Below are 23,500 nucleotides of genomic sequence, written 5' to 3'. Positions count from 1 at the left end.
AATATCAATAATATCTCTGATGACTAGTAAACAAATGCGCGGAAGAGGAAAATCTTATCATCCCCTGCAGATGTCAAGACAATGGACGATGTGCACGATGTTGTCATTAACAGAAAACATTATAAAAATTGTGATCAAATAGATTTACTGACGATTCTTCGGAAACTGGCAATGAAATCGTCAAGGCCACATTCCAGTTCATCTCTTAGAATTATTGTGTGATGCCAGCCTTATTTTAGGAATGAAAATCAATCTCCTCAAATTCCTGCCTTAACCTTTAACCTATGAACCCAGCCAACAAGTTTCAAATCGAGGGATAACTTACAAACGAAAGTGACAAATCGTAAAATAAGATTTCCTAAATCACTAGCCTAATTGGTAGGTTGAAAAGAATACCTTTATATTTATCTTGTTTCTGTTTAATTTCAATATAGTATTAACTTCCATAAAGGAATATGTTTTACAGTCAGTTTTGACTAAGTACATAGAGTTAGGGACCGACTATATTATGATTAGACGAAGATATTGTATTTTTTCTTTATCTCAAGGTAAAAAAATTAAAATAGAATGACCGATGTCGATTTTTCACAAAATAGAGCAAAATATTTGTTCTCAAGCCATTTTAGAGTCACGTGTCTACCACTCTCCCACCCCTATAAAACCATACCAAAACTAAACATGAAACCCCCGACAGTACTGATCTTTTTGTTCAGTAACATCATTATAATGGTCATGGATGATAATACTGATGAAGACAGCAAAATCAGACTCTAAATATTATGTGCTGATTACTTTGTCGACTCGTTCTTTGATAGTTTCGCAACGTCGTGGTTGGTTAATTGTACTGTCGGCTATATTGATTGTTGACATGTACTTCTGTGGGATACCCGGATGTAACGCGATGACGTCATGACATCTTTTCTTAAAGCGTCCATGATATAATACTACGCAATTTAACATTTGCACGATCATAACATTTTGTGTTCATGATTTGTTCAGATATAGCAAGAAAGGAGGTAAGAAACTTGGAGCGATATATATTTGGTGGCTACTGGAAGTGGAATGGTTAATAAGAATAACATGTCTAAATTTAATTGCATATATCTTTATTCGTCTGACATGATAAATTTATTTAAAAAAACAAATATATACTGATACTGATCACAGATAAACTCAATATGCACTTGCAAAGTCAATACTCAATGCCGCGATATTGGCAAAACACACACACACACACACACACACACACACACATATATATATATATATATATATATATATATATATATATATATATATATATATATATATATATAGTTGGTCAGTAAGGAAACATATCCACGTTTTGCATTACATATTACTGACATATCCTTTTAATTGCATTTTCGTAATGTTCTTGCACAAAAGCAATGCTATTGTCTTTTAGTTTGGAATAAATTAAATTTGCACGAAAAATTCTCTTCTTTAAAATATAACAAAAATGAATCGGTGTAAAGCCACCCAAAAACATGAGCAAACATATTTATATATATTTTATTTTTAAAAAATCTTTATATCACATGTGTACATTTTTACACCTTGTACTGTTCACCTGTGCACAGCAATTTCACATTAACGAAATGAAAATATCACTAGAATGTAAAAGGTTGAAACAACATACATGCACACACAAAACATATGATGCATGTAAATGCAGTATAACGAAAAATATGTATAATACAAATGATAGTTTCATTAAACCCGTGATAACCCATACAGCATTTATGTGGCTTATTTCTGGTGTGTTCTAGGATGGGTTCAACGCTTATTGGCAACAAATTAGAAGATCCATAAGTAGAAAACTGGGGTGAGACTAATTTTAAACAAATCTAAACAGATACAGAGAATGAAATGATAAAGAAATGAATCACAACACCACCGAACCTAATGGAAATAATTATGAGGAATACTAAAATGGAATACATCATGGAATACGTTGTTCGATTTTTATGAATAGCTGTTAGAATTGAATTGCATTACTAATTTTAGGAGAAAACGGTTGTTATTATTGATATGGGACAGGCACTTGCATGGAATCAATAATGTAGCAATTTCTTTTCTTTGCTCGTGAATTTTTGCTCCCTTAAGGGATGTTGTAATTCATTTCTAAGTCTGTTTATCTTAGTATTTTTTATTATTATTCTGTGGTAAGGTAATCCAATACGAATTTATATACAATGTAATTTGCTGGAGGAAAATAAACCCCTTATACTTGATACTACAAAAGCGTTATTTACCGACAAGATGTTAATTGGCTGATACTCTAAAGAATACATAAAATATAGATGCTGATACCTTTGTAAACTTTTATTACCTTAGCAATTTTAGTCTTACGTACCCCTCCCCCCCAAAAAAAGATAATAATAAATCATTCTTAATCTTTAAAAACATAATTTTTGTGATTTCGTAGAAATATATAATTACTTGATATTCGTATAACAATACTTGTATTTAAAATCAAGCAGACAATACAGTCATGTTTTAGACATGATGGTCACTTTAATTGCACTAGAGCAGGAGACTAAAAGACCCTTATTTTTTATAGCTTAAAAGTGTTAGAAAACTTGCATGGATGTTCAACAAATGACAGGGTTTTACGTAACTTTTGAACGCAACTTCAGTTAAACGATTATGAATGGTATACAATTAACGTGCTTGACAAGTTGCCCCGTATTCATTGAAACGTTATATTTCGAGCACATATTTAACCTTCCTTCGGGTAGATGATATGCTTCAAATAAACATCTGGCAGCTCACACCGAAAAACACCTATGATTCATATCTGAAAAAGAAAATTATGACGAGATTTATTAGGCCAGCTTCACGCCTCTAGGTATGGCTGGTTCAGGCCATTTAGGAAGAATAATGACACTCATCTGTCTGTAAAAAAAACATATGATTCAGATCATTTATAATAATTACAATCCTTTAGGTCAGGAATATACAAGCCGTTTACATTTATCACAAGCGAATTGAACAAGTCAAACACTTTAGATATTAAATCTGCAATGCGGGATTTTCGTGCAGTATTGACCTCATCGAGATTCCTTATGATACTGGATTATTTAAAACATGAATCAAGCAAAATTATTCTGTCAAATAGTAACATATCATGCACATTTATTTAACGAAAATTGTGCAAGATATACAATTTCAAAATCGATATGGCTCAAAACAACGAAAGATAGAATGCCAACTTTTGAGAACATGTTTATGATAGACCTAATCTTGTTCCATTGGCGTAAGGCCGATTTTCTTTAGGATAGTGCTCATTTTAAATTAAAATTTTACGAGTCACATTCCTTTCTAAACATTTTTAATACATAAAATGAATCAGAAACAGACAAAATGCAAAGTATGTAAACGACCTGACAGATGCTCTCCCTATCCATATAATTGACGACGTACTTAGCATAGCAATGTGTTAAGTTGGATAATAAAACACCAACTAATCAAATATGCCGTAACATCCAATTTGCTGACAATTTGTTATATACAAGTAAATGATTGACTCTGTTTGTCTTATTATCGTATTTTCCTTTCAGGGCAAAGATGTTACTTTAAGTCACTAAACATAATGTATAATCCCAATACATAATTACATTGAAACTGGTATTTTGAGACTTGGAACTTATTCAATCCAAACAAAAGATATTTCCTGATGTATCCGAGCATTAAATCCTTTGACACTTCGATGAAAAAAGATGTATATAATGATTGTAAGATTTACAATTATAAAAAATAGAGATAAACGGACCAAATAATATGCAATGGCATTATAATAATTTAGTAACATATATGAAGGAACATTAAAATATATTTTAAAAAATAGTATTTCAACTCATCAGTATAAAGATATGATGAGTAAGAAAATGATATAATAACTGTAACGATACCGAAAGTAAAATTAGTATTTACCATTAATTTTCAATAACGATTCTCGAATACGAGTCCCGTATATTATGAGTAGCAATGCCATTGTGATTCACTGTTTCATCTGTTGGAAGGAAAAGATGTAATATTTTACAACATTTAACGTCATTAATTATGTCTTTTAAGCATAGTCCTCCCTACTCTGCAAAACAAGAAAATACTTATTTCCTGACCATGCAGTCTATTTGGATACAAAATAAGTTAAATCAGCTTCAATTTACCGACAAAAACACTACACAAAATATTGTACAAGGATTAAGGATCAATGCTAAAATAAGGGTAAATATGGATTTTTCACTGATTTTCTTCGCTGTGTCATCATTCTCATACGCATTTTATATTATAATATTTAAATACATGAATTTAAAGTTTCAGTTTGATACTTTCATAATCCTCTGAATTTCGTATGGAAGAATGACGTTTTCACAAAAATAAAATCTGTATTTAGTACGATCAGTTAGGTTTCAAACTAAGGTTTTCAGATAATCAAATTATCTATGCTGATGTGTGTGTTCTGGCAAAAGCAAACGTTGAAAACAGTTGATTTAACAGACATATTTAAAGTCCATTTCCGATCCTGTGATCCTTTCATAGTTGCAGTTACGTTGTTTTTCCATTCAGTGATATGCATCTATCTTCGTGAATTATTTCATCCGAAATTTAACGGTCAATCGATAATAATATCGACGTTATTTCCACGTTATATAGAAGAAATGTTAAACTACAGATGAATGGCTTTTACTTTCGTCATTCATTGTCTTGTACAAATTAATAATTTCCACGCATTGGATTGTTTGACAACAAAATGGGATAAACATTTTCTAGGCTTGTTCTGTGAATTTAATATATGTATGATGTCATCCCAACTCATGTATTTAACGAATTTGTACTGAAACATGAAATATATATGTTGTATCTGAGTGTAGTCTTAATTGAGCATCATTATCTTTCATCGCAGTTGTAAAACAGCAAAACATCGCTACGTTGTTTACTTCTCTCTCTCTCTCTCTCTCTCTCTCTCTCTCTCTCTCTCTCATTAGAATATACAGGTATATGAGAGAGAGAGACTACGCTAGTAAAAGCCATACAAAAACGTTTTACAAAATTTTAAATACTCTGCATGCGTCTAAGAATTTCTAAATAAAATAATTAATTCAATATAAAATACATAGTAAAAATGAATACAAATTGCTAATGACAAAGGTGGATATTAAGTTTATGTACATATATCATTCTATAATACAGATTTTTAAGCAAGATGCCTCTGCTTTCAAAATATGACAAACTTTTTAACAATTATCAACCCTCAAATTTAATTATATTAAGTTCGGAAAATTCAACTCCATTACAATGTAAGGAAACTGCTAGCAATGTGTAGTCTATTGTAACATGAAAGCTTTTTTCCTTCATATTGGTTATGGTCATCATCCACCTTTGTATAATATGTGTTATATGCACGTGATTAAATGTAATCGACAGTTAACGGCCAATCAATAATTATGGAGATAGTTATTCTTAAATCAAAATAACTGTTGTATTTTCGAAACCAACGCAATTGCTTGAAACTTGGATATAGCAATATGAGTTGACACTTGACCAGCTAATTGACACGAGGTAAATTTTTCATCGCTTGACCTAAGCATTTCATCGATACCATCTATGTAGCAAATACTGGTGCATCAGTCAAATACACTCTTAATTCTGGTTATGATCCAAATTGTGCGGAATTATATTTCACCGCTACAGAGACACGGAGTCTATAGGGCATCCAAAATAACATTTACCTGATAATAAGGTTGAATTACAGTCACCCTTTTTCACATCTTTAGACTCTGCCGGAAGGAAAAACTTAATTACATGAAGGTAATAAACATATGAACATTGTACTCTTATTGCACAATACAATAATATGTAATTTATAATTATACTTCGCTACAAGAGGCAAAGTATGATAAAAAAAGACAATAAATGGAGATAAAACGATACAAGGTTTCATATATTTCATCTGCTTTAGATTATTACACGAAAATGTCACTTGGATTATTTAAACCATATAAAAATTCTACTTTCTTTTATTATATTATATATTTAATATATTTATGTAGTACATTGTAGTCTTGAAATATATATGTATTTGTTTTCTTAGCTTTATTAAATAGTTCGCTTATTAAAACAACATTTTTCTTCGTCCGGTTATTTTTTTAATACCATGAAGAAAACAATACATTAATATCATTAGCTTAAACTTAAAATAAACTCACTTTTTGGTCTCCGGCAAAGAGTGATATTACCAGTCCGTCTGTGCATAAATAATAACAGTACGACAAATAACAACACTGCCAAAGTAATAGCCGGCATCACCAAAGAATATGTTGAAATACTGCATTCTGTACGAGATTCTCTGCTAACTGAAAGTAAATGATACTCCATGATAAGTGGTAACTGAGGAATTTATTAATCGAGTGATTAACTAATTGTTTGGTGTTGAATAAACGCGAAATTCCCCCTGATTTATCTTAGGGCCACGTTTTTTTTTACCATTCAGCTTGTTCCAGATTTGTGTTCCAACATTACAATCTTTACAAGTCGAAACTTTAAAAAAAAAAATACTTGATTTTATATATTCGTTTGCTTTCCAAACTTATAAAACGAAGAAAAGATCATTGCGCATATAAAGTTGCCAAGTGTATAATCTTTGTTTTAATATACCTGCACTTTTTTATTTTCTTAAAGTATTCAAATATCAAGTATTTAAATAGATCAATCCTTATTACCGTCTCTGTATCACCAGTGTGAACCCAAGTGCTATCAATTAGACGTATCCGACATTCATCAGATGTATAACTTTACCGAAAGTCTAGACGCTTGCTGATGGCGGAATGCTACCTTGATTTGCCAAAAAGCTTTTTTAAAATTAAAGAAAATAGAGATTGGCTTAATTTACTTTGGTTTCCTTGAACCTATTAGCGTTTGAAAATCCTTTATAGACCATAACCGATGTTTAGTAGAATAGTTCTCTCTCTCTCTCTCTCTCTCTCTCTCTCTCTCTCTCTTGTGATTTCGTTTCTTGTTTCTTTTCTTATGGATATGTATATGGCAGACGAAGTCCTAAAATCATACTGAAGTCATGATATTCTTAATATTATATTGATAACGTAAGTTCCGTTTATACACAGTGATTCCTGTAGTTATTATCGCTGTTTTTATTTTGTCATTTAGTTATTTATATCTGATATAGTCTGGTATTTAAATGAAATGTTTTATAAGGCACGTTCATTTATGAAACGAAATCTATTTTATATCAGTCTGCTTCAAAAATTCAAATCACGACTGCATGCGCTCTTTCAATTACCAGCTGGAACAATCGTTTATAAGTTTTATAATGTTTGAAATAATAATATTATCCATAATATGTGATTAGAATTAATCAAGTCGTTTCAGAGGATGTCAATCCATTTTTTTCTGAATGCCTTAATATCAGATTAACACTGTTTAATATGATTAATAATATCTTGAGAAGTATTTACCTTTACAGGCGTGAACAGTCTGATATACAACAGAACCTGTTTCCTTCCATATAATAATATAGTTATAAGGCCATGCAAGCTTCAGACTTCTGTAAATCGGCCAGAATTTAAATTCCGTTTATACATATGTAATATACATTATAACGCAAGAAAGCCAACATAAATATGATAGATAAAATGGCTTACTGGCATGGGTGTCCTCTATTGTAAAAGCTGAACAGTAATCTGAAAACTTTGAAGTTTTTGCACATCTTAAGGCAGGACCCTCAATACAGGCATAATACGTGCCAGCTTTATTTTTCTGAGATAATTTGACCATGTCTTTACCCTGTAAGAAAAATATAATTGTATTATTTTAACTATTTGCAACAGCACTGATTCAGAATGGTAGATGTATGAGTAACCAAAAGTGGTATTATAAGGGTAAACAAATCCAAAACAGTATTTTTCACTCCTAAATGTATTTGGTCGAAAGTGAAGGATGGACTCTACATGCAGTACAGTGAGTATTATCCAAAAATAAAGTGAGGCATATTTTCCGCGAGAATCGCTTTCAAACTATTTGATAATATGATCATTCCTGTAATAACCGACACCGTTGAAATTTGGGGTTTGAATGTTTAGATACTACTACAAATGGACATAATTGATTCTGTTCTAGATTTCTAGGCCTTCCGAAACATCCACACTCCCCTTTACCACGATGAGAATGTTGACGATTACCTTTATGCTTTAATGATAATTATAAATGTGTTAAGCATTGGAATAGCTTTGTTATGAAAAAGGATTTACACCAGCTTGTTATGAAAGGGTGCCACTCATAACGGAGTAAATACTGATACATCTTGGGGAATATGGCAAGGTACTTCGGGTACGACTGTAACGACACAAGCCTCTTTAAGATTCTGGCGAATGAACTGGCGTGTCCGCGGATTGACGCTTCTTATACCAGTTTATTACGACACGTCCAAATATGGACATTCGTCTAAGTGTCCGCCAGAATCTCAAAGTGAGGCTCCATCGTTCCTTACAGACTATCGTATGGGTCTATGTACGTCATTAGGTAGATCATTTTGCCAGATCAGCTCATTTACCCTTCTAGAAAGAATCTTTGAGTTTGTCTAGTTCGTCTATCTCACAACTTACTGACTGTTGGTTTTTTGCTGTCTTATGATACAAGGAAAATGTATGTACAGGAGGGATTTGCCTTTTTTGCTCATAAGGAAGCAATCTTTATTAAATAGTATATAATTGTAATACCCCAAAAAATAGATTTAATCTCAAAATATTTTAATACAAAATTATTTTCAATATAATTTAAGCAAAAATTACTTTTAATACAGATTAGAGACAATTTCAATCTTGTTATGTTTACTAAAAAATTCTGTTCTAATAATACCCTCCGGGTCATTTGAGCCGAGTCATCGAGGCTTGAGAGAGAAACATAATTACGTTCATAAAAAGAAGATAAAGGTGAGAGATAAAAACACAATGATGAAAACATTGCGAGACATTTTGTAAAGTTCAGAAATACATAAGAAAAACAGTGCAAACTATTGAGTAAGATACAAAATATACGAGGAAAACAACCACTGCAAAATACTCAGTAAAATACAAGAAAATACAATGAGAAAAGAAACATTGAAAAATATTCAGTAAAATAAAGAAATACAGTGTGAAAAAAAACCACTTCAAAATACTCAGCAAAATACAAGAAATAAAATGATGTGTACTTTATAGAATATTTAATAAATTTCCCTAAAAATACATGGAAAAAAACATTTCAAAATATCGAATACAATTCAAAAGTACAATGAAAAATGCATGGCACGACATTAAATAAATAATTGAAAGAAAGAAATGACTGAAAGGTTTTAAAATATTTCAATAAAATTCTACGCAATCCACTTCTACGACTACGCTTGTAGATAATTATAACACCAGTATTAGCTTGCAGTTTTTTGTTATCTTTATTTTTCTTTTTTTATATGTTAGTTTTACTCTTTTCTTGTTCTTTTGTTTTAAATTTATTTGTATAGCATCAGCATTACATATTTATGGGTGGATACGGTTATTATTTTGCTTCAACCAAGAGTGGTGAAAATGATTCCCGTTCTTATGGATAGTACCAGTGAGCCGATATTGAGTCTATCTTCCTATTGCATACATAATACCAACAAAGAAATATCAGTCACGTTGCTAAAGCGTTCTTCGTTACGGATCACTGCCATCTCACCTCTGTCTGCGGCGGTTCGAGTCTAAGATTCAGCCAATGTGGGCATGTGAGAAAGCTTGCCAGTAGCTTCTCGTGGGTCGGTGGTTCTTTCCGGAGTTTTCCGGGTTCTTCCTCCACCATTAATACTGGCCGCCATGTATAGCCTATCGTGTGCTGAAAAATGGCGTTAAACCCCACGACAACATCAGTCACGTTGAAGTATAAATATTTGCGAAGAGAATGGCGTCAAAATTTGGTATTAATCAAGAGTTTCGAAAGTGAAAATTTTACTGTTGTGTTAGTTCTACCTTAATAACTATGATGTCTGTTCACTTGCAACCAAACCTTGACCTTTGCGTGTATGAAATAGAAATCGTCTCTAAACTAACATAAGAGCATTAAGTGAAAATATCATTATAATCGTAAACTGGTTTGGTGTGGTCTAATACAGTTATGAAATGAACGCGTGTTACCGACGTTGCATGTGACGAAGGAAAGATAATGTATCGCCGTTATCATTGCAAACAAATTTGACTCAGAAGTTGTCCGTATGTAGTCCAATAGCTGTTCAAGTCTTATGAGAGCCACCCATTACGGGAAACTCGGTCACGAGCTATCGCTCGGACACTTTGACTATTTTATCATTTCAACAAACATATATAATGAACAACACGACAACATCAATGGATGTTGCCTAAACAGAGAAGAAGGCACCTTTTCTGACTGGTTTGAAGACATTAGAGCCGTTTCTATGGCGTTATCGACGAGTCATAATACCCACAGGTACACATTTATACGATTCGTATGAAAACTTGAGAGATAGAAACCTCAATAACATTATCGAACCCAACTGGGCTGATACAATAAACAACGTCCGCATCATTATGTCTGAGACGGCTAGGCGGAAAAAACAATTCTCCCTAAGATAGACAAATACGGTAGTACATTGTTATGTGTGTGGGTAGCGAATCATGTATACGGTGGTTTCAAATTTCAGTACGAACAGGTCTGATGTAAAAGCCAAGTCTGGAATGCAAGTTAAAGTGAGTAGATTCATTTACACTCTCTGTGGTAGAAACCTTAGCAAACGCGATGAATGTTACTGAAGTAGGTATATAAAAAGGTTATTTTTACTAAATAATACATTAAATACAGCATAAAGTATATAAGATATTTTGAAATATTTTGAAATAAAAGCACTACATTTTGCGATTTTTGTAATTCAAGACAAAAATATCGCATAGCAAAAACATACCTGTGTGAGAATTACCACAGTCCAGAAATATTATCCTTATGAAACGAACTGTATATTAAATGAATAGTAAACTATACAGGTAATGTCTGTAATATATAAAGAGTTCAAATTGTAAAAGTACAAGTCACTACCACTGGAAAGAAAACTGTCAATGCCACTGTCTTTGACTCGTGGCATGGTCGAAATGTCGCTGTTGGACCCCTGGAAATCTCTGTATATGGCATGGATATATGTATTTCAGCCTGAGTTATAGATAGCTCGAATTCCGGGCTGGATTAGGTATAGTATGCATTCGACATGTCGGGAATTTCAGGTTTTGCTGCAAGAAAAATTCTCACCGGCGATATATACATTTTTTACTGGAAATCTTCTAAAGTCTAATTGTGTTCGTTATCCTTGTGATTTTTCTTGTGCTAATGTTTCAGAAAGACCTTTTTTGTAGGCGAAAAGCACGAAAATCACAGAAGAGTTGTCCAGTCGTTCTGCAGTTGCTGTAGTATAGCTGGGTGGCGCGAAGTCTGATGGTCGCAAGAGCTTCGATGTGAGCCTCTCTCGTGGATCATAAGTATGCCGATTGACACCTTTATTCATGATATTCGTCCACAACTTGGTATGAAAATGTTTTCGCCCGCTTTAGCGAAAGGGATCATTCATCAGTTGACAAATATCTTTGCCCATGATGTGTGTGTGTGTGTGTGTGTGTGTGTGTGTGTGTGTGTGTGTGTGAGAGAGAGAGAGAGAGAGAGAGAGAAAGAGAGAGAGAGAGAGGGAGAGAGAGAAGATAGTGTTCCGGACTCTCTTGAAAGATGGTGTCACTCGAAACGGTGTAGATATGGCTACATCTTGGGGAATTTGGACATGTCCAAATATGGACATACGTCTAGTTCTTGTGTCAGCCAGAATCTCAAAGTGAGGCTCCATTGTTCCTTGCAGACTATTATCTGGATCTATGGACGTCATTATGTAGACAATTTTGCCAGATCAGCTCATTTACCTTCTAGAAGAAATCTTGTAATTTGTCTAGTACGACTATCTCACAACTTACTGAATGTGGGTTTTTGTTGAATTATGATACAAGGGAAATGTATGTACAAGAGAGTTTTGCCTTTTTCGCTCATAAGGGTGCAATCTTTATTAAATACTATATAATTTTAATACCAAGATAAATGGATTTAATCTTAATATATTTTAATAGAAAATTACTTTCAATATAATTTAATCAAAAATTAATTTCAATACAATGTAGAAAAAAAATCAGTCTTATTACCTTTACGAAACAATTCCGTCCTGATAGGTTGATTAGAATGGGCGATAATCGATATCTATGACAATGCTATATTATGTTGAATGAAATGGACGAATCAGGAAGAGTGACATGAATTCCGAAAGATAACATACCAATTCGACATGGACGAGTCAGGGAAAGTTACATGAGTTCCAAAACATAACAACATACCAATCAGACATGGACGTGTCAGGAATAGTTACATGAGTTCCGAAAGATAACAATATACCAATCAGACATGGACGAGTCACGAAAAGTTACATAAGTTCCAAAAGATAACAACATACATTGATATATGGATTTGGCTATAGTGGGTACCCATAGGATCTAGGAGTTGAGATGTAGTTTTGTACAATATTACATTAGTTGTACAAGAAATGAATTCAAGATTGGAATTCAGCCGTACATAAAGCACATAATGGAAAGGATGATGCTATTTCCGTTCAGTTTTATATCACCATTACATTACCTGTACATCTACAAAACGCATTAAGCAGACTCCGTCATATAATTTGTCTATAGAGTAAGGACGGCACAATGACATCACCCAGAATCAAAGTATATGTATGTCATGTGATATTAACCAAACAGAAAATGAACATCACTTTGTTTTACAATGCTCTTTTTATGCAGATCTTAGAAACAGATTCATACCAGAAAGTGTTGGTCAGAAATATCCATGTGAAGAAATCTTCTAATATCTGATAATGTATAGAAGAACTCTGTCAATGTATATCAACTCGTACACTACGTCTTTTCAGCGTTCCACAGAAGAGATCAAATTTGCATGTAATTATATTATTTATTCTTCACCTATAAAAATGACTGAGGCATGTAATTATGTAACGTTAGTTCCATTTCAGCTTCATACATAATTCGTATTAGTGTGTGTGTGTGTGTGTGTGTGTGTGTGTTGGACTTTTTATATTTCCTCTTCCTCAGTTAAATTTATTAGCAATATGGCGCTCGACATCATTGTTCAGTATGACCTACATTGCCAATATCTATTGACATCTTATATATAAAGACAAACAATTGTCTTTCTTTATGTGTGTGACGCTTGCCAAAAAAGAGGTAGCCAGTTCGAAAGTGAGACATCCAAATTGTTTTAATAACCTTTGTATTTTTATGCTCAAGCTTTCTTTTAGAATCTCATCCTGTTTTTGTTTACTTCAACATATTGAAACATTTTTTTATGACCCAAGGATACCAAAGAACAGGTCGCGATTTCGAAACTCGCTGGATCCCATTTTTTCTTACTTTATTAGTTTCATGCTGAAAATGTTTAAACTTTTATGTTGAAACGTTCTTTTATGACACTCGACGTCCAAAGGAGAAGTCGTGAGTTTGAAAATCGCGGCATCGCAAATATGTTTTACGTTTTTATGTTGAAACTTTCTTTTAAACTCTCACATCCCATCTTTTATTTTTTCAAACTTTTATGTTAAAACTTTCTTTTTATGCGAAACAAGAGTTCGCGAGTTCGAAACTAGAGGCCTCCCAAAGTAAAAATAATAAGAAAACAAAAACAAATTATTAGCAGGTAACCATGCCGTGACGACCACCCGGTGAATGTATATTATTAACGTACTTGAATATTTCAGAGAGTCATAAAGTAATGTAAAAAAGTACACTTGAGTGTTTACCAAACGGAATCTGGTGAATGGAAACGTAATATACTTACTTCGTAGTGAATACCAGGATATTCCAGCCAGTATGCGGATTCAATCAGTTTCCCACAGTTGGAAGCTTCCAGAGAAGCAGACAATATGTCATCGACACGTTTTATTTTCGGTTTGCAAGTCATAGTCGGTGCATCTGAGATAAATAAAAAGTAGTTATATTCGTCAAAATAATTTTGCTATTGCTTTATTCAATACAATACAACATATTCATATATTAATATGCTTTTGACACATTTCTAATATGTATAAGCTGACGTTCAGAATAGTGCCTAGTATAGCTACTAGCAACTATAAATTTGGACTAGAAATCCTCTCCTCCTTTTACTCGATATCATTATATTTTCTTAATCTGGGGATGTATTCTTGCGATTTATTTCATATGAAACATAAACTGGCTACAGCATGATGGTACCGCATACAGATTATTTCATTAGTAACATTCAAGCACATATAAGAAAGGTTATGATATTTAAATTTTATTAAACGTAAAATATATGTAGACTTTTGAAAGAATGTAGCGAATGAAGATTCATTAGAAATGTACCTCTTAATTTATTAATTTCCCGTGTAGATTGACTAAAAACCTTTCATTGGGATAGTTATTGATGTTTGATCTGGCCGATAAACAAGTAATGGGGCGTTTATGCACTGTATATTTCTAGAAAGCTAATACTGCTGTTACGTGTACTCGCAATGCATGCATTGCAAATCAATTTTAGGAGCGGAATAGGTCTATTATGAATATTCTGCTAGGAGGTCATACTGACAGGCCATTCTGGTTCATTACTGTGTTTGCCTGCTGGTATGTAAGTAAGTTGCGTATACAAATTATGCTAAAGAAAAAAACACTGAAATCAACCTCTACATTTTTCTAAACAATATTCCTTCTGTATTAGGGGTGTATTCTTTCTAAATAATTCATAAAAACAATTATCATAAGCACACTGTCAATAAGCATAAAATTAAAAACATTTAAGCTATTATATTTCTATCATAACTGTACGAATAATATGAAACATTAAGTTTGACAAAAACCACGAGTAAATATAATATGTCATGGATTGCTTCAAAAGGACACGAGCTTTGCCTTGCTTGCAACAGTCTGCAACTGAAAAGCAATGTGTGCCTCAATGTGCTATATCCCAGACGTATATATGCTTGTAGTAGAGATATGCAGTGTATCGGTATTGCTTAGTAATCTCTTCAAACGCATTTGCTAAAATCGAGAAACGGCGTCGATAAAACATTATGAAAGTTTATGCAAAACTCAGTCGGTCACAATAAAGGGTCAAGAGTATCCGAAGATCTATCATTAATTGAAGATTCTTTGAGAAAATGTAAAGGCTGTATCTATATTATTCAGGACAGAGCCTGTTCGATACAGTATGAGACTTGAATGTGAGACACGAAGGATGAAAGAAAAAACGAACACTCCTCTGCTAAGTTAATTATCTAAAAGTAGCAATAGACTTGAATAATTTGCATCATCTGGCTTAACTTTTAATAACCGATTCTAATTTGATTAGTTACATCAACAAGAACTATATGAAAACAAACAAAAATGTCAATTCATATACTCACTAAGTACATTTAGGTATACCCCGAATGTAACAATACGAATTCCTACTTGGTACACTAGGGTATAGTGTGCTTCGTCTGATGAGGAAACGTTGCGAATCCAAATATCGCCATATTGGTCGCGAAACACTTTCTTCGAATATCCGTCAGCTATGGAAGAGTTTTGTGAAGTCCACACGCCAATAAGCCGGGTTTGCGAGGCACTTATAGACAGGGACGCAACCATGTTAATACTATCGATGACAATATTGTCAAATAGCTGAATAGATTCCCCACCGCACACATATTTGGATGTGTCTTCTGTGCCTGTAAAGATTGATAAAGCAGACCGGCCGGTCATCATCACCAAAATGACCAATAATAATAATAATAATAATAATAATAATAATAATAATAATTAGTAGTTGTAGTAGTAGTAGTAGTAATAGTAGTTGTAGTATTAACAATAACTATATTCAGATAGTAAACCAGATGATAATGACCTTAAATCTGTAAGCAATCTTCAATGTAAAACAGCATGTTTGAGCTTAGTGTTTCAAGATTTACAAATCATTCATATATATATGGGTGCGTGTGGGTCTTTCAACTGCCATAAATACTCGGCAAAAGGTAAAAATGTAACATATAAGGAAATGTCAAGTATTAACTGGAGTTAAGAATCTAGTACTCTAAGTTTTCCTTTCTCAAATAGCAAACCCATGCTTTTTTGCTTTCATTTTAAACAGAACAATAAGTCCACGTTGCATCTATACAATCATATATATGAATAATAATAGATATTATATATATATATATATATATATATATATATATATATATATATATATATATATATATATATATATATATATATATATATATATATATTATACTTATATATATCTGGGGGGTGTGAGTGTGTCAAAAAATAAATACTGTGAAAATACTTACAGACTGGTGTTGCTTCCCATATTAACAATACTATTGAACAGATAAACCAGCTTGATAAATATGTCATCTTGTTTTATCTGAAATGAACAAAACAATGTATACATGCAAACACGTGTGAACTGACATCCCTTTCCGAGCAGAAGTTTTTCTGTAAATGTCCAAACGTATCTGGTAAATAAAATGCCTTCATTTGGAAATAGACTACGTGAGACAAATTGAATTAGGTCGAACACAAACAGTTAGCCAAACTTTCCTTTTTAAACGAATTGAGGCTTCCCGAACTCATTGCAGTGATACATGGTGTAGCTTCGACTCTTTTAATTCGATCTTGATATGGTGCACTTCTCTCTTCTGCATGATTTGTTATAGGCTTAAATAAACTAATTATGTTAATTATATATTATCTTCATGTTTCTTCATTCAAATGAAATTTGATGTGTAAGTCATATCTTGAACTGCAAGAAGAACTATAATACGTGAGTTCAGCACTGAAACAGATGTAGTTTATAGCAATTAAATTTCAGGACATTTCGTTGGACACACCCCTATATCAAACTTAATTTCAAAAGTTCATTACGAGAGCTAGTGTACAGAAAAGAAACGGGTACGTTTGACAATAAAGGTTAGAACCCTATTAAACAGGTACGTTTGACAATAAAAGGGTATAACTCCATTAAGCGTGTAAGTTTGACAATAAAAGGATATAAGTCGATTAAACGCAGATTCTTTGACAATAAAAGGATATAAGTCGATTAAACGCAGATTCTCTGAAAGCTGAATTTAAATATATACATTTGAGAGAAGGTCGGTGCCAGATTAAGAGTACATAAAATTACAAAAGCTGTTATTTTTTGATTTTAATTTTATATTTGAAATACGTGTTTTGAATGAAAATTATTGGAACGGCATACATTACTGTTCAAAACAATGAAAACACGAATAAATTCAGTTCTTCTGCAAAGAAATGCTGTCTTCGTCACAAATAAATTTGAGGAATGAAATAATTTTATAGCTTTATTAAGTGTGTGTGTGTGTGATCTGGATTTCTAACGTAGTTTTAAAACAATTTCAGTCATATCGCAACGATGTCTACTTTCTGGCATTTTATAGTGATGACTAGCACTGGGAGCATCATGCCGCAGACATGTAGCATGAAGTCCCACGCAGTTACATTATCCAGACACAAGGCCGACCGTTCCTAACACTAACCACGTAATGCTGCGCGCTTAGCGAAGCGGCTGTTAGTACCATTCTTATATGTCTTTGGTATGACTCAGCCGGGGCTTGAACCTGAGACTGAGGTGTTCTTTCTATCCACAAGGCCACCGGATCGGTCATAAGTCTATTATAGTTATGAATGATCTTCGATAATATTTGAATATTCTGTCTAATGCATAACTTTCTAAGTTCAAGAGCCAGTTGAGTGTGCGTGACCTTTTGAATACTGCTTGGTCCGTCTCCGCCAGCATATAATCAAAAGCGAGGTCAGATACCTTGCTAATAAAGTCGTATTATTTAAATAACTTAATAAAAACGTTTTTTGATGATAATATACATTGTACACAAATGAATACCTTCAATTACGAGACAGACAGACAGACAGACTTAATGGTCAGTAGTACTATTAATTAAAGCAGAATAATAACTGTAAATATATCAAATTGTTTTAACTACCTCTTGTTGGTTCGTTATGTCGCTTAGTTTATATTCCACATTAATTTACATACACCAGTACGTGAATGCCTGAGCGTTTAGTGTGTACAAGAAGCTAACATGTTTGTAGTGCTCTACTTTCTTTATAAAAACAATCTTTGATGTTTAAATCATAAGTCTGTCTTATACTGATTTAATCAATGTGAATAAAATTAGAAACATTAAAAAGAAAACAATCAATTTATCAATTTATCAATTCGCAAATGTGTTCCAAATAAATCTGAACGCAACAGTAAGCGATTCCAACTTGACATTAAAAGGAGGAATTAATAAATTCATGATCAAAAATTTATATACTCCTCAAATTGACCTATGCCGCAGTAACTTTTTCTAAATGAACTCATTCATCTCAATTGAAATTACTCCAAACTGTAAACGAATACGTTTCTAGACTCTTCTACGATCATAAGCAAGGCTTGTTATTGAACTCAAACCCAAGTAAACAACATATGTATAGCTTACTAACAAGAAAAACAAGAGGGAAATCAGGTAGGCCTCTATCCTCAATTAAGAACAAAAATCAAACACACAATACAGATTAAATATACATTAAACGACAAATAAATAAAATTAGCATACAGGTTAGAGAATTTTTAATCCGTGTTATACTGAAGTTTGAAACCAGGTCCGCGGATGACGGCACTCGCCGCCTTGCCTACACGTCCCAATCCCTATAAAATTAAGTCATGAGCACATCACCCAGCAATGATGCTACAAAATTTGCTGGCATAGGCATCCATGCGTAGAAGACACACCCACATATCGATTAAGTAATTAGTTCTCATCTACATACACTAGTACACTGTTTGATAATATTAGCATAAGTTTTAATACAAATAAATTATGTTATCATACAGGTTAGATAATGCTTAATTCGTAGTTTACGGAAATTCGAACCAAACTCAAACCTTCATTAACCACCGGTAAATTCCTTCAGATCACTTTATCCTACCTTTCGCACAGTGTGAAAGCAACCTTTAAAGACATCATGAGATAATAATGTGCATGGTTAGTTAGAGCTGTATTGGCTGCTGTATCAACTGTTTTCAATACGAAACAAATTATATTTATCATCAACGTATTATGAAAACAAATCTCCTGTAATTGTATCGATCTGGATGAAAAGATTTTTCAGGTCGTTGTCCTTCTTCTATAGAGTACAGAGGTTCTGCCATCTCTGCTTTCTACCACTGTACATCCTCTTTAATGTTAAAGTTTACATTTCGAGTTAGGGTACCAGGGTTAAGTAGATATAGATCTGTTAGCATAGGGATATCAAACGGTATTTTAAGAATTTCATCTTAAGCCACAAACTGTACAGCTTATGTGCTATCACTTTTCACATTACCAGCTCTTGGTGTCGTGTTTCGCATTTCTGCACTCATTGGCCCTTGTTCAATCCCATTTATTCCAATATATACATAAAATTATAAATGTGTGAATCCTATGAAAATGTTGTAGTCCTTTAACTTAAAATGGTCATCGTTTACATATGATATAATGATGCGTCTTAGACTTTTGGACCCGGATTACTTACAGGTGCATTGGCTAGAATCTCCGTTAACCTTACTAACAAATGAAACGAATAACACGAATAAGCAGCTTGTTTGGAATTATGTATTTTCTGCATATCACCGTCTTATTAGCTATGAACTCGGAGTACGATATGATGTTATGCTGAGTGCGATCGCAGAATATGGTAAGCAACATATATATAGAAACGAAGATCACAAGTGCAACGAAATGTAGGGCATGCATGCATCTTACTTGATCAGCAGGTCATTCACCTTTGACTGCAGTTTATATTGAGGTTTTACATTTTTTAAATTATAAGTATCAGAGACGAATATAAAATAAATAAAATATTTAGAAAGCATTGTCCATGTTATTTAAGTACTGTGTCAGCTATACATGTTCAGTCATTCCTTTTGAATGAAGAGCCATTTGTCTGTTTCAGTGAAATCTGAAGTGTTTATGTGGTACTTTCGGGATTATTCCAATGACTCTATTCTTCATCAGGTCGATCTGCAACAAATAACTTGAATTGAATGTTAGTTATCGCCTTTACAATCGTAATTGATGATGCAGTTATACTGTTCTGAAAAGAGCAATGTCTGTACAAAAAGAACAAACCAATGTCGCCCCGAAACACGACACAGCCTGTTCCATAAGGACAACACTGCTTTGTTATTGCGTTACGTTTATGAGCATCAGCGGCGTAATTATCTCACCACTGTCCCAACAGCAAACGTTTTGTACCCCCGTCCGCTGACTGTCACTTTAATTTTTGTTTCCTGGTTGGGCAGGGCTCCCAAAACGGCCGGGCCCACAGCACGGCTGTAACTGCTACCATGGTAGTTATGCCCCTGACGAGCAACGCAATTTTATATTGCATTGAAAAGAATTTAGATCTATAATATACTAAAAAGCTATATTATACACATGATTCAAGTAAACAACATTTCAATATTTTTCTGTTTCTGTTTTACGTTACGTATATATTGCACAGTTTACAGATTGTCGGGTATACCAATCAAATGTTTGCCTTATCTTCGATATACAATTCAATGAATATTATCCCATGATTAGGTTCAGTATCGAGGTTAACAAATGTTAGATAAATCTGATTTGTTTATTTGCTCTCAACAACATATATGTGTGTGTTTATCCTCTGATCGATACGTCGCAGACATTGTCCAATGTTAGGCGAACCATTTCATCTTTCTCTTACCGTTTGAAAGGTTCCTATAGCGGTAAATAAATTACTGAATCTCTGAATAAATCCTATGTATTCAAATTCTTTTTTTATATTTCCTCCGTTGACATTAATGTGTATTTGGAACTCGGATATTTTCCCAGCCTTTCATTACTACTATGGTAAATATTTTTAATTTATTGTTAACTTGTTCCCTCCACGTCGTAACATCTTTCAATTTATTAACTTCCAGCTTTGTACGTATTTATGCATCAACTCGCCTTTGTACCAAATCTAGATTAGGCCAATCATGTCTGTGTACATCATCCTCTAGACGAATGATGTCATTATTGCTCAAGCTAAGTCACTGGTAATTGTTTCACCTAACTGAGGATTTTCCATAGGATACGATCATTTTGTCATATTATTTAGGTATTCAGTTAGCCATATTTTCGCAGGAATGTTGCTCACACTATGATTGTTCGTATCATCTCCTAAACATGTACATTCTTTAAGTAAAGAAGATCATTTGATCCTCTGTGGGTGAATTAAAGAACGGTAACAGCAGGGCAATATCACACGAATAACGCACTATTTTAAATCCCTTTCTCAAAATGCTCACGAAGACAATATTATTATTCATTTTCTCATTTTCAAAATGTAGGAAAGAAGTTTAAACGTTCTGATGTTATCAATGGAAAGAGCTGACATTGATTTAAATCCTGCCAGCTGTGTAATTAATTGTATTAATTACGGAAATTTAGCCATATTTATAATTCACTAAACGACATATTTCAGCCAAGTTTTAATCCAAAGTCTCTACCTTCCATCGCCCCAACTTATCTGAATATAGAGCGCCTATGTAATCGTTAAAGCATACGGTATGACGTAGGTCCCTTACCAAATTAACTAACACTGATTGTGTTCTGTAAGATCATTTTGCCACGAAGATAGCAGATGTATACACACACACACACACACACACACGCACGCACGCACACCCATCCACCCACCCACCCACCCACACACCCACATATATATATATATATATAAGTATGAGGATAACTTGACGACTAAACTTACGAATTTAACGTGGCGTACACATGTCCATACAAAGAACATCGGAGATGACAACTGTATCAAAGAGGAAAGGTTGAGAAAATAATGGAACAATTTTGTGGGGATTTGTTTTAAACGTGAAATATAAAAAAAAAAAAACGTTTTCTAACACGCATAAATCGCACCACTAGTATTATGTAAAAATATAAACTATATACAGTAACTGCTTGGGTAATTTTCCGCGTGTAAAAATAAATATTATAAAAGCTTTTTGCTGATGTCATGTTCAAGAAAGTATTACTAAATAGTATAATATGTTTTTGCTGACATCGCGCTCAAAGAAGTATGATTACGTTCATTTATCGAAAGGTGTTGATTGCAGTTATTCAAACATGAATTGCGTCATGAAAGTCATGCCTTGGTTGATCGACATTTTTGGGACAAATTATATAATATATGGCGTCAATAAATAATTCCACCTTTAGTGATCAGGGTATATACCTATTATTATTTGCAATCACAAACCTTGTTTGGGTAAAGGAAACCAGGTACAACTATTTATAGTAACTGATTGGAAATTTTCCTTATATAAATATAGATACTATCAAAGCCGTATGTTACGAAGTATACAAATAAGTATAAATATGCCGTTCCTTTCTCCCAAAGTACTGACTGCAGTTATCCAATTCATCACTTATATGACTGAGAGTTTTGGACAAAGTATACACTATAATTCCTCGTTTAGTGTGCAATGTATATACCCCTTACAGTTTGGACTAATTATGGATTGTTAAGATAATTAATAGTATACAGACTTTAATCGGTGTTTAACTAATACACGTTGAGCAGTTTCTGTATGGTTTCGTTTTAACAATTACGTTTCACTTCAATGATTGAAGAGGCTATTAGAGGTATAGGCAAGTATTTATCTATTCCTCGTACCCCTTCTATGCTTACATTCTTGTATATCATTCAAGAAAAAATCAACAATCCTAAGTGAGAGTTAGATGCATATAGGTGCCAATAACTTAACTGAGCATCGCAACGTACAAATTTATTGTTCGAGTCACTTGTCTTCCGTGATTTGCAATGGCAGTTGTTAAAAAATTTCGTCTAAATTTCAAACAATTCTCTTTCATTCCCTGACTAGGCATGTCAATGTATTCCTATATGGCTTCCAAAATAAATGATTGGAACGATTCACTGATCGCCCATTGTACACGCGAACTGCGCGAAAATAGGGTGCCAAACATTCAATTTTGAAGTTTAAGAAATTTCCATTAACATGATTTAGGAGTAATCATTTTGTTTAAACCAGTACTGCACCCCCTGTAAGTACTACTGTTTTTCTGTCTGGATTTGATGATACAAACATAAGCATCTTTGAAATGTTTAAGTTTTGCATTATAAGGACCAACGATGTAAACAACAAATCGTTTAGAACAAAAGCACCTGATTGGCATGATCTCTCTCCAACATCTTCCACGGTATCATTTTAAACTCTCTTGTGAAAACTAATTTCTCCGTCTTTTTGTCTTCTTCAAATAGGCTGATATGACTTTATTTGACTTAATTTATCTTTTTCA

General features: G+C 33.2%; 1 protein-coding gene across 1 annotated transcript; it reads right to left on the bottom strand.

The window, feature by feature from the left end:
• Window positions 1–1,089: 1,089 nt before the first annotated feature.
• Window positions 1,090–22,013, bottom strand: LOC149793811 (uncharacterized). The gene is made up of 9 exons (XM_089967814.1): window positions 21,939–22,013; window positions 16,448–16,524; window positions 15,521–15,823; window positions 13,939–14,072; window positions 7,686–7,827; window positions 6,234–6,380; window positions 5,757–5,804; window positions 3,958–4,036; window positions 1,090–2,821 (listed from the first exon to the last, which is right to left on the bottom strand). Exons 2-8 carry the CDS (start codon window positions 16,512–16,514, stop codon window positions 3,960–3,962), a joined length of 918 nt encoding a protein of 305 aa, XP_089823940.1. The 5' UTR covers window positions 16,515–16,524; window positions 21,939–22,013; the 3' UTR covers window positions 1,090–2,821; window positions 3,958–3,959.
• Between the last annotated feature and the right edge of the window lie 1,487 nt (window positions 22,014–23,500).

Source organism: Sinohyriopsis cumingii, chromosome 8 (genome assembly GCF_028554795.1).
Source record: "Sinohyriopsis cumingii isolate HCF-2022 chromosome 8, ASM2855479v2, whole genome shotgun sequence".
NCBI classification, from domain to species: Eukaryota; Metazoa; Mollusca; class Bivalvia; order Unionida; family Unionidae; genus Sinohyriopsis; species Sinohyriopsis cumingii.
Note: the sequence above shows the minus strand (reverse complement) of the source record. Positions and strands in the feature narration are given on the sequence as shown.

Coding starts and splice junctions, on each gene's coding strand:
- LOC149793811 (XM_089967814.1), bottom strand. CDS start 16,514: ATGACATATTTATCAAGCTGGTTTATCTGTTCAATAGTATTGTTAATA. Junction 6,381..7,685: donor AATAGAGGACACCCATGCCA/GTAAGCCATTTT, acceptor ATTTACTTTCAG/TTAGCAGAGAATCTCGTACA. Junction 5,805..6,233: donor TCTTTGCCGGAGACCAAAAA/GTGAGTTTATTT, acceptor TCCTTCCGGCAG/AGTCTAAAGATGTGAAAAAG.